At 41.3% G+C, this 14,857-nt stretch overlaps 1 protein-coding gene across 4 annotated transcripts in view; it reads right to left on the bottom strand.

Moving 5' to 3' along the window:
* The window catches only part of vcanb (versican b), a 41,933-nt gene that overhangs the window by 18,521 nt on the left and 8,555 nt on the right, over positions 1-14,857 (bottom strand). For all 4 annotated transcript variants that reach the window (XM_035390775.1, XM_035390772.1, XM_035390771.1 and 1 more), the window contains 4 exons: positions 13,738-13,912; positions 12,982-13,109; positions 10,880-11,167; positions 5,743-6,669 (listed from right to left, as the gene is read on the bottom strand). In XM_035390775.1, coding sequence (XP_035246666.1) covers positions 5,743-6,669; positions 10,880-11,167; positions 12,982-13,109; positions 13,738-13,912 — 1,518 coding nt within the window. The remainder of the gene's footprint in view (positions 1-5,742; positions 6,670-10,879; positions 11,168-12,981; positions 13,110-13,737; positions 13,913-14,857) is intronic.

A 14,857-nucleotide genomic window follows, 5' to 3' on the forward strand; every position in this document is an offset into this window, starting at 1 on the left:
GTTTCCAGTACGTTTGGAAAAAATCTTGGAAACAATCTGGAAATGTTTTGGAAAAAGTCATTTTAGGAGACTTCAGCTGGGTGCCCTGGAGAAAATGCATGGCCAGGAGCCTGTATGCGTACTCAGTCATGTCCACAATCACGGGGACACCAGTTTCTAGATTGGGGAGAGCTGGAGCCCCAAAAACCGTAGGGGCCAATGGGAATGCCCTGTACCCAAGGCCTTGGTTCCACGTGAAGTATCTGTTAAAATAAGCCAGGTCAAATTAAAAAGCATATCAAGACCTGCTACGGAGGAGGACCAGAATGCTGTGCTGCATTGCATCAAATTGTTTTGCACATTGCCAAGGACAACCGTTGCCTCAGATAGGCTTTGCGTCACCACTGTTACAGCAGGACCTTAGAATTTTTTTTCCCAAAACAGCATTTGATAATCAGTACACAACTAGGATTTTCCATTACCAACTGATACCTTATCTCTACCACCAGTGGGGCCTTTAAGGTTATGTGGGCAGCCCTGAGTGTTCATCTTTCTGGTAATGGAAATATTTTGATGAGAGTCATGCAATAATTGTTGGTTGGAAAAATAAAACAATAAAATTTTAAGCCTTTTACTGGGGTGGTACTTTATCAAGCTCCACTCCAGTTTGAAAATTGTTTAAAAGTATTTGAGCTTTTCATTAAAATTATGCCCACAATGATATAAATTCTATAAATATAATTATATAAATCGTCATATGGCTCAGGCTGACGCTTGCCTATAACTCCCGGTGGTTTCTTGTCATACATCATCATTTTACACAAAATCCATGAACCATAGCTGAGATTTAAAAAAAAAAAAAATTAGATTCACCCATTATGGAACTGGAAGGACATTTAAGCAGCTGGCTAATATTATATGGTTGTAACGTGTGGTAGAGGGCAGTCACGAGCTGTGATTTCCTTTAGCTGTGCAAGCGACATCCATCAACAAATACTTCAAAACCATCATCACTTTGTATTAATCTATAAAATGGATATAATTAAATAAGGGAGAACTGTCTGGAAGCACATATTATGTCCAGTATAAAATAATCTAACCGATAGGTTGCAATGCAAAATTAAAAAAAATATATATTTTTGAAATACAGGCAAAAATATCACATTATTTATAAATATCTGTACGTATGGCTTTCCGCCAGCCCTAGAACAAGCTATAGGATGCTTTACATCATGATAACCACACTGTACTAATGTATGAAAATGCTAAGTTCAAAGAACTGACACAGTTTCATTTTGTTTTGTTTTATGACTATGCTCATTAAAACAGTGTAAAACCCAGTTGGAATTCTCTCAAAGTGGAAAATAGCGCAACATTTCCCAAATCTGCTGCCAACAAGCAACAGATTTGCAGAGCTTTGGCTGTCAGGCCTCTCCTGTATTGAGCAATGCTGACGCAATACAATTCCCATAAGCGCTTACGTCCACTGCTCCACGTCTCCAGCAGACAGAGGCCTGGCGTTTGTAATGACATCATTCCCTGACCACAGCACAGCCATATTTACACAGGTACGTACGCCAGGCTGTCAGCCAGTCCAAACAAAGAAAGGTGGCAGTAAATTTCTACATACTGCCACATGGAATACAACTGCAATAGTACCTGCAATTTAACTTCAAATTTGAAAAGTCATTAAGTACCCCCAACCTTTTTTCCCCAGTATGAAAACTGTGTATCTGTGCCTCTAATTATTACGGTTTCACTGATATCTAACGCAAAGAAGCACGTTCACTCTAACAATATCCAGTCACTGGCTTGCAGGCACAGGACATGGTACTACAAGATAGCTAGCACTAATTTAAGGAGATTTATCTTTCACTGACCACAACTGGAATGCTGCAGTTGTGTGCATACTTTGCTTACCTTGAATGGACTGCGGTGTCATTGCTCTGAATATGTTCCTTAAAGCACCCCAAAGCTGGGCCTGTTGAGCTGGGGCATTTCACCCAGGCCCCCCTCACACAAGTGCACACAACTGTCAGCTACCATAACCCACTGGCCAATTACCCACAAGGTATCGTGTGCGCAGGGCTGTTCATCCTGCCCCACACGTGCACATGCGCTGGCAGCCTCCATTGTGATAAAATAACGCGCCGCGTGAAGGCCTGTCATGTCACTGACCTCAGTCTCTGAAGCAGCTGCCGCCTGAGAGTGGATTCACTTCTTTCTTACGCTAATGTTCCCACATCTGTGCAAACAAAGGTGGTCCTGACACTTGCAACTGACTAAGAGCTCTTTCAACAGACACTGGGTGAAGACATATTCATTAATGCAGACTGAATAGCGATTTCACAAAGTTTGTTTTCTTGCTGTGGGTTGTGAGCAACCAGTCACTCCACCGCATTACAGCCTTCTGATTCAGAGGTAATGGGTGAACCACTGCTTTTCCTTATTTGGTTACATCAAAACACTGCTGATAGAGGGGCTCCAGAGAAGCATATCTAACTGACGTACTCAGCTTTCAGTTTACACTGGCATGCCTGTCTATCTTGATTGGATTCCTGTCAGTGCCCAATGTGGCACCAAAATTAGTCATACTAACACCCAAGGAGGACGAATTACAGTCAACAGGGTTTCCCCTGGCTCACTGTTCAACACAGCCCCCCCCCCCCCCCACTGCAAATTTTGCACCTCCAGACTGCTGGAGAAATAATCATACAGATCACATGTGTGGATTGCGGTGAAATGAAATGCATGTGCTGCTGTTCATCCTCCCAAAAACACAGAATGTGCTTGAAATTGCAAATGGGCATTTCAAATTCTGGAATGATATTAAAATTGCTGAAAAAGAGAAAAACAATTGTTCATGGTGACCTGTGCAGTTAAGTGTTGTTAGGAAGTGGTTGGAGAACGGCAACTGGAATTATCAGGGTGTTTGCAGACTCAGGTTTCATTGATGCTGTGCCCTTCAGCAAGTTACATCAGCATAATTCTTTCTATAATAGTTTAGTTTATATATCCTCCTAAAACCCGGCAATTGACCCCTATAGGGAATATGAATCTTTTTTTTTCATACATATGAAGAAAAAATATATATATATATATATATATGCTCAATAGCCAGCTTTATTAGCTACACCTGCTTATTAATGCAAATAGCCTGTTCCTCAGTGAATCATGTGGCTGCAACTCAATATATATGGCATGCATGGCTGAAGGGTAATTACACCCTAGATCATATTGATTTTTTTGGCTGGTTATTTTTCACTCCTGGACGCATTTTTCAGAATTGTGTAGTAGGCGGAGTCAGGCTGAAACAGTGAGTGCAATTGCTCTTTAAGAGGTTCAGTTGTTCAACCAAAAACTACAATGGGCAAGACGTGTGGTCTTAGCGACGTTGACCATGGTATGATTGTCGGTGCCAGACGTTGGTAGTTCCAGCATCTCAGAAACAGCTGCTCTCCTGGGATTTTCACACACTGCAGACTCTTAGAGTTTACAGAGAAAGGTGTGATAAGCAAAAGAACATCCAGTGAGTAGCAGTTCTGTGAGCAAAAACACCTTGTTAATGAGAGAGGTCAGAGGAGAATGGTAAAACTTGTTCAAGCTAACAAACAGGCCACAAATGCTCAAACAGCAGCTACTTACAACAGAGGTGTGCAGAAAGGAATCTCTGAATGAACAATGAGTCAAACCTTGAAACAGACGGGCTACAGCATCACAAGATCCTACCGGGTTCCACTCCTGTCAGCTAAGAACCAGAACACCCGGTATCTAAGTGTCTGCATAGCAACTACAAAACGCAGTTGTTCATTTTGCTTTTCAATGTCTTCAGATTCAGGGTACCTTCTGTCTGAGGTGTATTAAGGCACTTGACATCACTTCAATCTCACCAACTCAAAAATGAGTGCATGTCTCAGATTCAGTGCCATGAGTGATGATAGCTGTAAAATACCAAGATTTATTACATTTCCTACATACAGGAAAAATTAGGTCACCTTGAACCAAGGCTGTTCCCATGGGTACAGCAGCCATACTTGCATTTACTTTTCTCATGAACCTCTACAAGCTGTGTTTCTAACCGATTCAGGGTTGAATAAAGAACAACTTCCAACTTAATCAATTGTGGATTCTTAACTTAAATTCAAAGATACAATGCTTCCCCTGTGCAAAAGCAGTTTCAGTGGACTTATTCACAAGTTAACTTTAAAGATAAACATTATTGTACAAATGATTAATTCTCATTCCAGCCACCAGGAAATGTAATCTCTAACTTGAGTAAAACAGCTCTCATTGCCAGGTTAATGACTTGAAAGTACAATCAAATTGTAAAAAGTATGGAGATGAAATACTACTGGCCATTTTCTTAAAAGTTTCTCATGAGAGAAACCCAGTCCGGATGCAACCCAAAAAAGGCAAGTTCAATTGTAAACACATTATTAATGACAGTGCCCCTTTGCAAGCAAAATTGCCATGTCATAAATTCCTAAACCAAAAATTATCAAGATTTTATGAACCACAATTTATAGAACAGTGTGTTTTTTTAAAATGACATGGCTGTCTTGCACAGCTGATCTATACATTAAAAACATATTCCCATCATTCATATAGGCATGCTTTAGGCTGTGCTAGCTAGTAATAATCCAGTGGATGGGAGGAGGAGATACAGTAGCTTCAGGACCATGGACAGCCCCAACAGTGATGACTCCAGCATCTCAGGACCAGACATAAAAATAGGTACAATTTTTCAATCAAAATTTCACAGCAAGATCTTCCATCTACAGCCATAATATCTCACATTAGGCAAAAAATCTGAGGTATCCTGGGGTTCCTCATGAATGTCCTTTCATCGGAAATGAATCCTTATACGATTTATTTCTTTCTTATTGGCCCACAATGTACACATGTGAGGCATAGCATAAATATCTGAGATGTTTCAAACCAAATGGATTTAATAATCCATTGCAACTGTGACTATTGAAATTCTTATAAAGACTGAATACTCAGGTATCATTTTTGATATCTGAGTATACGTAAAAAATTTAAAACATGTATATACAAGAGCATTAACAATAGGGTCATGTGGATTTTTGTGAAATCATAATTTTACAACTTTACTTTTTATATTTTAAAAGGTGTATCACAGTTTGTATTTCACGTGGATTGTGTGTCAATATCTTAAATACACACATTTTCTTTCACTCAACCAGTCCAGATCTTGCCATAAAGACCAATAATGAGCCCCTGCAGTGCAAAGCCACCAGCATCAAGGGGCTCTAAAATCTAAACTGGACAAGTAATCCTAATTTATACAGCTCTAGCTGTCTTTAGATTCAATATGATACAGGGTATTTCCTTGCGTTAACATTGTCAAGGTGATAGTCGGATAATACCAGTTCATAATCCTATACCAAATAGACCAGCCCTTTAAGGATCTTTTTTTAAAGAAAAACCTTTATAATTATATAAATAATTTATATGCTTGATAAAATTCTGCTAGGGGTTCAATTCACATCAAATCTAAGTAATATGTCTGCATAAAATACAATATAAATAGTGTTTTGGTTAATAAAACAAATTTCAATATGAAAAAAAAAATAGTTTTGAGAAGAAATACAATAAACAGCATTGAATACTGCATATGACTTTAAGAACTGTGTAATTGAAGTATAAGGTACACATGAATTGACCTCGTACTGTGCCTGATTATATAGATGAAAAACCAATCACATATCAACAAAGCATAGGAAAAAGCATATGACTCACCTGATTGATTTGTTTCTTCCGCGTTGACAAAAAGAATATGGAATGGAAGCTTTGTGGGGATGGCCACGTCCTGGGTGTCCAATGGCTTGTCCATGGTGTGAGACACTGTGGATGGTGTAAGGTACTCTGCATCAACCTCAGCCTTGGTGTCCTTATCCCTGGAGGCCTCCTCACGCAGCCCGGGCACCCTCGTGGTAGACTCCTCAATGATGACTACCTCGGTGGTGTCTTTAGACACGTCACTGTCTGCAGAGCCCTCCTTATCTTCCTTGTAAACAATCGCCGGTTTCCTCAAGTCATGGTGCGAGGAAGACAGCTCTTTCTTCGTTTCCTTTTCTTCTGATTTTGGCTCTGAGTCAGGACTCCCTGAGCTTCCTTCTTCTTCTGTGGTCTTTCCTGCTCTGTCCCCGGCTGTTGGCCTGGCAACAGTCTGCGTAGCTGCCGTAGGGGCAGGAGTTTCGTCTACAGGTGTTTCTGGGCTGAACCCGCTGGCATCCACGGGACGCTCCACTGCCGAGCCCTCCTGGTCCTCCCGTGCTCTAGGGGAAGCCGTTGTTGACTTCACCCTGACTTCCTCTGTGGCAATGTCCAGATAGGGTGGCGCACTCCTCATTGTGGGCAGTGGAGGCAGAATCTCCGGGTACAGCGTGTCACCCCGAGGAACGGACTCTACTTGGCTGTGGCTCTCACTGATGAAGTCGTCCACATCAAATTCATGTGTGGTGACGGCAGGTTCAGGGGGAAGGGTGACCAACCCAAGGGACCCTCTTTCCCATGGGGCAGCCATGCTTGTAGAGAACATGGAGGGAGCCTCCGCCATGGATGTGGTGCCGACAGGAATTGGAGTCATGGGTGGCTTTGTTTTGCCCGAGCCAGCCAACTTGGGAGACACCGTGGTAACTGGTTCTGGGGTGACAGGGTCTTGACCTGGGAGGAAAAGAATAAAAAATGTGGTAAATCAATGGCTGTCTAATCCAAACACAGGTAACTTTTGTCATTTGGGATAAACGTTTAGCTATATAAACATCCTATAGCAAAATAAACATGGAATACAACAGAATTCAATCTGAAATATACAGAGCAAATGTTTTCAGCAATGAATGCATTACAGGAAATATATGTGATACTGAAGTACATGCCAGCAAAAAATGGGTTACATAATCAGATAATGCAATTCTTCCTAACTGTATATCAAATCCCAACCTGCAAGGTAAATTCACATTCTGAAACACTGATTGTAGTGAATGTAGTGAGTTACTGGCACCTTTAGTAAAATGCAAAGGATTACTATTGTACAGTGCTACATTTGTCAGTAAATGCTCCTCTAGCACCAGAGAATACGTTACCACACAACAGCAACACATTCCCTTCTACCTCCAGGCAATTACAGTGACACAATTATAATACAATTACAGTTAGCAGAAGCAGTGCCAAGATATTAGGGAAGTAAAAATCCAAAATAAATACCACAAGTAAAGATTTTGTTTTTTCATTTTTTATATTAAAGACTTATTTGATACATTAGTTAAATGTGTTTTAAAATGAATACATTTGATTTTATGTACAATAGCATAATAACAGCATAGCACAGGAGTTCCCAACCCTGCTCCTGGAGGATGACCGTCCTGTAGGTTTTCACTCCAACCCTAACAAAGCACATCTTATTCAACAGCTGAGATCTTGCTGAGCTGCTAATTAGTAGAATCGGGTGTGCCAAATCAGGGATAGGATGAAAACCTACAGGACGGCAGATGCCCAGGAAGAGGGTTGGGAACTACTGGCATAGAATGTAGTATCATAACACTGATTAATACAGATGTTGAAATCGAAAGGTACTCAAATTTTAAACCATTGGTCTGGCATCTATAGAGACCAATTTTATTCTGGGCACTGAGAGACGTACTGTGCAAATAGTTTTTTTGCCAACAACTCCTTATTTTTAGACAATGCAATGTTTCACCAGCTCTTAATTTGGCTATTTCATCTTATTTTAACCGACCCCCCCCTCCCCCCACCCCCCATTTCCTGTTAGAAATTCTCTGGCACAGAAGAGTAGCGTTTCCACAGGCTATGCTGATATAGGCCAAGTTTTAAATATCTACAGCACAGACTCAAAAATGGTGACTAACGGTACGCATTCCTACACCACCTCTTACATACAATGTCAGTTTTTGCTTAATGTCAGCTGCATTTCTCTCTCTCTCTCTCTCTCTCTCTCCCTCTCTCTCCCCCCATGTTTTTAATACTCTTTCTTCACCTTGTTCTTGTTCTATACTTTTCCAACAGTGTTCTATGGTTTAACTTGTGACTTTTCTTCTGTCTGCCAAAGTCTGTATTACAACCAGTTCAATTCAGACTCAAATGCCCCTTTGTTTTATTGTCAGCAGGGTGTGTTCCTTCAGACTCATAACCTACAAACCTTGCAGCCTGTTTTATGGAATAATAAGATTTCTCTCCTTCACGAAAAAAGCAAACCTTTCCTTTGAGTCACATCCACCTTCAAATCCTTGATAATATTTGTATTGTAACCTTTTACAATAAAAAACTGAAAAACTAATCAATAGATAGGGATCATCAGGGAACCCATACAATTAAAGGAATAGGTCAAACAAGTTACTACTGATACACTGGTTATTGATATTTTCTTCCCTTCCTTGAAAAAGTGGTGCATTCATTCTGTGATAAATTATAACAGTAGTTACTGGACTTCCCAGAGAAGGGACTGCCAGCAGAAGGATCAAATGTACTCTCCAAACAATAATTCCATGGGCCTCACATTCTCTTAACCATTAGCATTCAACATGCTCATCAGTTTTCTTTCCCTCTTCCTGCAGAGTGCAGTCATATTATGTTGATCTGTTGTAAACACCATTTTGAGATTACCACCAAGCCATACGGGTTGCTTTTCCTCATTAAAAATGAAATGGGATTAGTTCACAATGCATTTCCTGCCTTTTCATAACATCCAACTTGAATGTAATCCTCTGCTTTTAACAGTTTACATTGCCAACAATGTCTGAGATTTGCTGTGTTTGGACCTACAGCAGACCGCTGTCATGAATGATCTATTGTAGGGCCTTGTCCACAGTTCTATGCTTCTCCTCTTAGCTCTAAATGGTGCATCCTGTCTGTCAGTCAGTGCGGTACCAGCCCTGTCATTTTTTGATTTGTCTGCCAATCCCACTTTAGGGGGATAACGGGCTTTTCCCTCTACACTGCGAATATCATATGCCAATATCATAGGCTGTAGTGATCAACAGGGTTTAATAAAGGCACTGTTCCGTGGGGTTTTGGGGTTCACGCTGTCTGGAAAAAAAGGACTACAGAAGTTCTTTTTTATCACTGCTCCGTACCCCTGCGACACACACCACACAGAGCAGCCATTGAGGGACGCCTTTCCCAGCTGATTAAATCGGCCGTCTGGAGCAAGGGGCAGCTGTTCTACATTAGGGACACACCCTATTTCTCAGCAGCTATATCTCTGATGTAAGATATGAGGTACGGTTTTCCCCTTTGTAAAAAAAAAAAGAAAAAGCACACATGCACACTGACCTACTAAGGAGTGTGGAAACAGAATGATCTCATCGTTATTTGTGCACCGTTAGGTAGACTTTGTGTTACAGCGAACCTCAGTGTGTTGGGTTCAGTGTTTCTTTGCACACCTTGAAGTTAGTTTGATTGACATGAGGTGGTAACATGAGGTGACGTGAGATGCTTCACAAAATGGAAAAACGGCAACTTGAAAACACTGGAGAGGTGAAGGGGCAGGCCTAAGATTCTTTAGCTGAACATTTGCTGCACAGACGGGTCAAAGAGCAACCCTTCAGAAAATGGGGGACTGATCTAAAATGTACAAAATAGTGGTGCATTTGCATGACCCTACCCCAGTTTGTAATTGAAAGCCACTTTTACTGAGTGCAGAAAAGTGTTCAAAAGTAAAAGCACCCATATAGTCTGGCACCCAGAAGAAAAAGGGAACCGGGAACAGCCATTTCCACTAGGACTCTAGAGACACGGACAAGATGAGCAACAACAAGAAATATGAATGACTGGTTAATGATAAGATACAGCCAAACCTGGTCATTCCCCTGAAGAAACCGGACAGCTTAACATACTGTCCAATCAGAACTCGCAAAAAAATAATGCCATCACACTGAAGAGACAGCTCCCCGACATGACACCTCCCTCTGTTAGCTGTTCCCCTCATCGACCAGTAAAGTATTAGGCCTATAGGTTTGTATGTTGGCCTTTTAGAATGTGTGAAGTGTGTCTTCAGAGGCTCTAAATACTTCTAAGAAGAACGTAACGCACGTTTTATTTTCCGTAGCTGGCAGCCAAAGGGAAATACACATAAACACGACATAATAAATATGGGTGTCATTGATCAGTTAACAAGTCAATGTAAACACCACTGTGAAAACGAAGAACTTAACCCGTGTTTAATTGCTTTATGGTTGGAATCACTGCTTAGGTGGATATGCTTATTTTATTCAACATGACAGTTGCTGCCAACAAACTGTTTACATGGGAAGGAAAGCCTGGTCTAAACCCCAAGTCACTCAGAATCGCTAAAAAATATTTTTCAATCCTCAGCCTCTGATTCACTCATTAGGTAAGTGGCACATCTCTGCTGCTTCGCTGAATTTAGAGTCACACTCAAAGCTGATGACAAACTGCAGTAAAGTGAATTTGTCATTACATACACTGAAAATTTGAGGTGTAAGTTATTCATATATGCTCTGATAATTCAAAAATATCATGTTTTTCAGAGGGACTCTATCTGGATTCATCTCCCCTGAAACCCTGTAATCTCCAGGCTCAAAGTTGATGAAATCACAGCAAATTTCACAGGTTTTGTGTATGTAATCCCAGACAAAAACAACATATAAGTTACCGTGAGAGTTGCAGAAGCTAAAGAAGTAGGGAAATTCAAGTAGGAGGGCCTCCACACACTTACCTCCGATTACAGTGTTTTCTGCACACACAGCTTTTCAAAATGGCAGTGCACCATACGTGGCTCCATTTCACACAAAACACACGTGCCAGTCGTCAGTAACTGGGGCAGGTGTCTACAGACTGATGTGTCTTTTTCCAACCACACATCTATAATTTACTTCAAAAGGTGCGGGGCGTTTACCGTTGAAACAGAAGGCCCCAAACTTCTCGGTGGGCTGGGGAAAGCCGGTCTGGTTCTGGTACCGGTAGAGGGTCCTGACTCCCAGCAGCCCCCCGCCGCACTGGGTCCGGGGCACAGAGACGGGGTAGCGGGCGCTGCCGTCTGAGAGCCAGCCGTAGTCGCAGCGGTCCAGGCCCTTCCTCCAGGCTGCATGGAGGTGGCCGGGGGAAGCCAGCACGTACCCCCTGTTCTCACAGTCCTGCCTGGCCTCCTCCAAGGTCATCTTAGAGGCTGAGAAGTAAACCTCACCTGGAGAAGCACACGAATAAAGGGGTTGTTGGGTTCACTCTTGGAGCCTGGATGGTCAGAACTTAAGACACTCTCTATAGAACTCTGGAGTGCTATATATTATGGGGTGTGACCATACACTTCTTTCAAATCAGCCATGCCCTTCAACTGGTTTAATGCCTGACTTCTCCCCCTCCCTCTCCTTCTGGTCCTCTTATTACAGCTCTGCTCATAAGCACCATTACGTCTTTATAAAAAACTAAATGATATCCCTCCCACAGACAGTTTGGGGAAGAAAAACCAGCAAGTAAAGTGGAAAGAGTGCATGTTTTCATTTAGATTTGGGCGTAACCTAGAAAATAAGCACTAAGCTATCCATACAATGTGGTGCACGGACTGCCATGACAATATAGACTTTCCCCTTGAGCCTGTCCTGTTGAATTCTTTTTCAAACAGATGTGAAACGTATTAAACACAAAAACATACAAAAGGGCGTTTGTATTTTGACAGCAGTGCTAGTGTCAGGAGGAGCCAGAATTTAGCTAAACATTTGTCCAGTGAGTCTCATAGTAAAGGCACTGACTTGACATTACATTAACTTTGGACTTTTCTCACATCTGAACATTTTAATGAGAGAAATTGAAAAATTGTTTATTTCACCCTCATCGGAATATTACTCACCATATTGCCTTTTTGTATAAATGTTTATGTTTAGAGAGATGTATAATTATTTCATTGATATGCTATACACCTCATATATTTAAGTCTATGTATTCCCTTCCCGTTGAAATAAGAATTTTGCACACAGAAAGAAATGCAGAAGCTAAAGCAGTGTGGAACTCTCTTTGAATTGGACTGCAGGTTTCCGGCCGTGTGTTAGATCCTTTTTGCAAATGCTGAACTCAAACTGGAGGTGCATTTCCCTCACTGGAGCAGGAGCTGAACACGAATAAATCATCAAACAATCACAGCAGGAATCCTGGGAATTTAGCTCTGAGAAACTAGGCACTCCAATCTGCAACACCCATATGTATCCAGAGCAGGTCCAAATTTTAAAAGTTGAAAGCAGTAATGTCATGTCTCAGTGTCTCATGTACAAGGACTTGATAGGGCGGGGATTTGATAGAGGAACAGCACAACTGCAATCATAAATCTGTACATATTTGTGTGGTGAGGCGATCATCCAATGAAAATGTCACAAAACCAGCTTTTGAGAGTAAATAGTTGCGTTACTTCCCGCCATGTCCTCTAATTCACATTTCCCATTTGTGTTAACCTGCAATAAGCACTGTAATGTTCCAGAGCCCACAAAGCCAAAAGGTCCTTTAGATTGTAATGTCATGACTCAACCATGGAGATTGTAGAGTTCAGAGTGGCAGTAGAGTCAACGTCGTGAGAAAGAGATAAAGTATCTGCTTAACACAATTTTTCCCTTTATGGAGTCAGACATGTTGTGCACTAAAATTATCACACATTTTTGTGTATTTTTTAAAGCTTTGCCTCATAGAGCTTTGCCAAAAAGAGAGAAAGAGAGCTTGTCTAACAGTCTCCAGAGGATGGTTTTAATCTCCTCTATACATCAGAGTTTTATACTGAGCAATGACTCAAAACATGGGATGCTGGTTGGCTTTATCATTGACGTTATTCAAGAAACCAACCAGTCAACCTGTCAGATATCTTATATTTCAGCCATGACTTTCTCCCTTAGTTCATACTTTCGAATACTGAGAGCTACCAATGCCACGGATGTTTTCCTAAGAATTTTCTTTTACCACATCTAAAGTGCCTAATGTTCATGCAGAATAAATAGCTTTTGTAACCATAAGTTTGCTTACCATGCAGTTTGTCCACATAACAGTACACATCGTATTTCTCGCTGGGGTCTCGGAGTCCATACGTTCTGACGCCAGGCCTTCCGTATTGGTCTCCATGGCAACCAGCTCTGGGCCTCGTGATAGGGTATCTGAGTGGATTAAAATGTAGTGTGAACGTTCTCTTTGCACAATCCCAAGGCACAGTGTCGAATGTATGGCATCGTGTGCTCATTGCAAGCCAGGAAGCATTCATTTTTCCTTTGCGATTGGCACATCGTTCTGGAATTATTCCAGAATGGTAGGAAATACGGGATGAAGAACAGCTGGGCAGATATATAATGGTCAATTTGAGGCTGAAGGCATGAACCATAGACAACATGGTTGTTTGTAATGCCTCACTTTAACTTCATATACATAAGAGTAGAGCAACAAAACTAGTTCCAGATGTGAAAGCTGTGAGTAAACACAATTACTCACATACCATAGGCCTATATAAAAGGGGGCTGAGGGGGCATTTGATTGAGATATTTAACATTTAAAATAGTCTCATAAAAAAGTTGGATCCTCAAACAGGACACAGCACATTCACTTCAGATTACAGACAAATGAAGGGTCAGATGGAATAAAAGGTTTGCTCTTTACATTTCCTTATGTTTTTAAACCAAGGTGTAGCAGTGAAAAAAGGAAGAAAAAAAAAACCTTACCTACCCATCACTTTCACATCTAGAATAGAAAGAAAGAGAATCAAAACAGCCGCAACAAATAACTGTCTCTCACCTAACAGTCTGGTCCGCAACCCAGCCAGCATCGCACTGGTCGAACCCGTCCTCAAAAGCAGACCTCAGCTGGCCCGCTGTGGCGATGGAGGCCCCGATCTGGCGACAGGCTTTAACGGCTTCGCTGAAGTCCAGCGTGTATCGACTGCTGCGAGCCCGGTAATGAAAAACGACACCTGCACAAACACACCGAGGCACTTGGCTTTAGAGACTAGATTTAGTCCTGGATTCAATCAAAACTGTCGGGTCATATTTAGGTAAAATGAAACAACTAAATGTACAAGAAATCAACAACCTTCCCAAATTAATGCACCGTGTTAAAATAAGACTGAAGTTATTAACATAATTACCAAACTATGGTTGAGGTGAAGTACATTGGGTAGTATATGTTTTTTGATCTCCTTTGCTGTTTGGGGTATTACAGAGCAACACTTAAGTTGGCTTGCTTGTTTGGATTAAATCCAAGTTAGTGGAATATTTTTTAGCTCATAATGTTAGTCCCTGCCTAGACCTTGTCTAAACCAGAAGACCTAATTGGATTGGAGCACTCCCGGGCTTATGTGGCCTTGAACATGTCCTGATGTGCAATCATAACCTCTGAACAGGAAACCAGTCTACCACACAGTAATCACCCTCTAACCATGCGTCAACCCGACTGCCAGTAGACTCCATTTTAAACTAATCTGGGAACATAAACACAATCTAAAAATCTGAATTAACAACACAACAGAGTTAGGTGCAAGCTTCACAAAAGCATGTTAGGTAAAGCATAAGGCCATGCAACATTTGACATCAGAATACAACTGATGGATATTTCATAGAAATAAAATATATTTAGGACTTCAGCTTTATTCCATGTGGCTGACTAAAGAGGGGAAGGAGATGGATTATGTGAATGAAACAATCGTGTACTGTTACATGGCACAAAAATGAATCAACTATTTGTCTTTTGGATCTCACCCTCCAAATTTGTATTGGGACATCCCCTGAGCTCAGTCTTACTCAGGGCTACTGGGTGAGGCTGTCGAGTAATGACAGTTGGGCCATTTTAAAGGACTCAGCAGCTTTAGTAGGTATCTTTAAACTTCCAATGCCTGGATGACCTAGGAGACATGTTAGCT

Source organism: Anguilla anguilla, chromosome 14, assembly GCF_013347855.1.
Source record: "Anguilla anguilla isolate fAngAng1 chromosome 14, fAngAng1.pri, whole genome shotgun sequence".
NCBI lineage: Eukaryota > Metazoa > Chordata > Actinopteri > Anguilliformes > Anguillidae > Anguilla > Anguilla anguilla.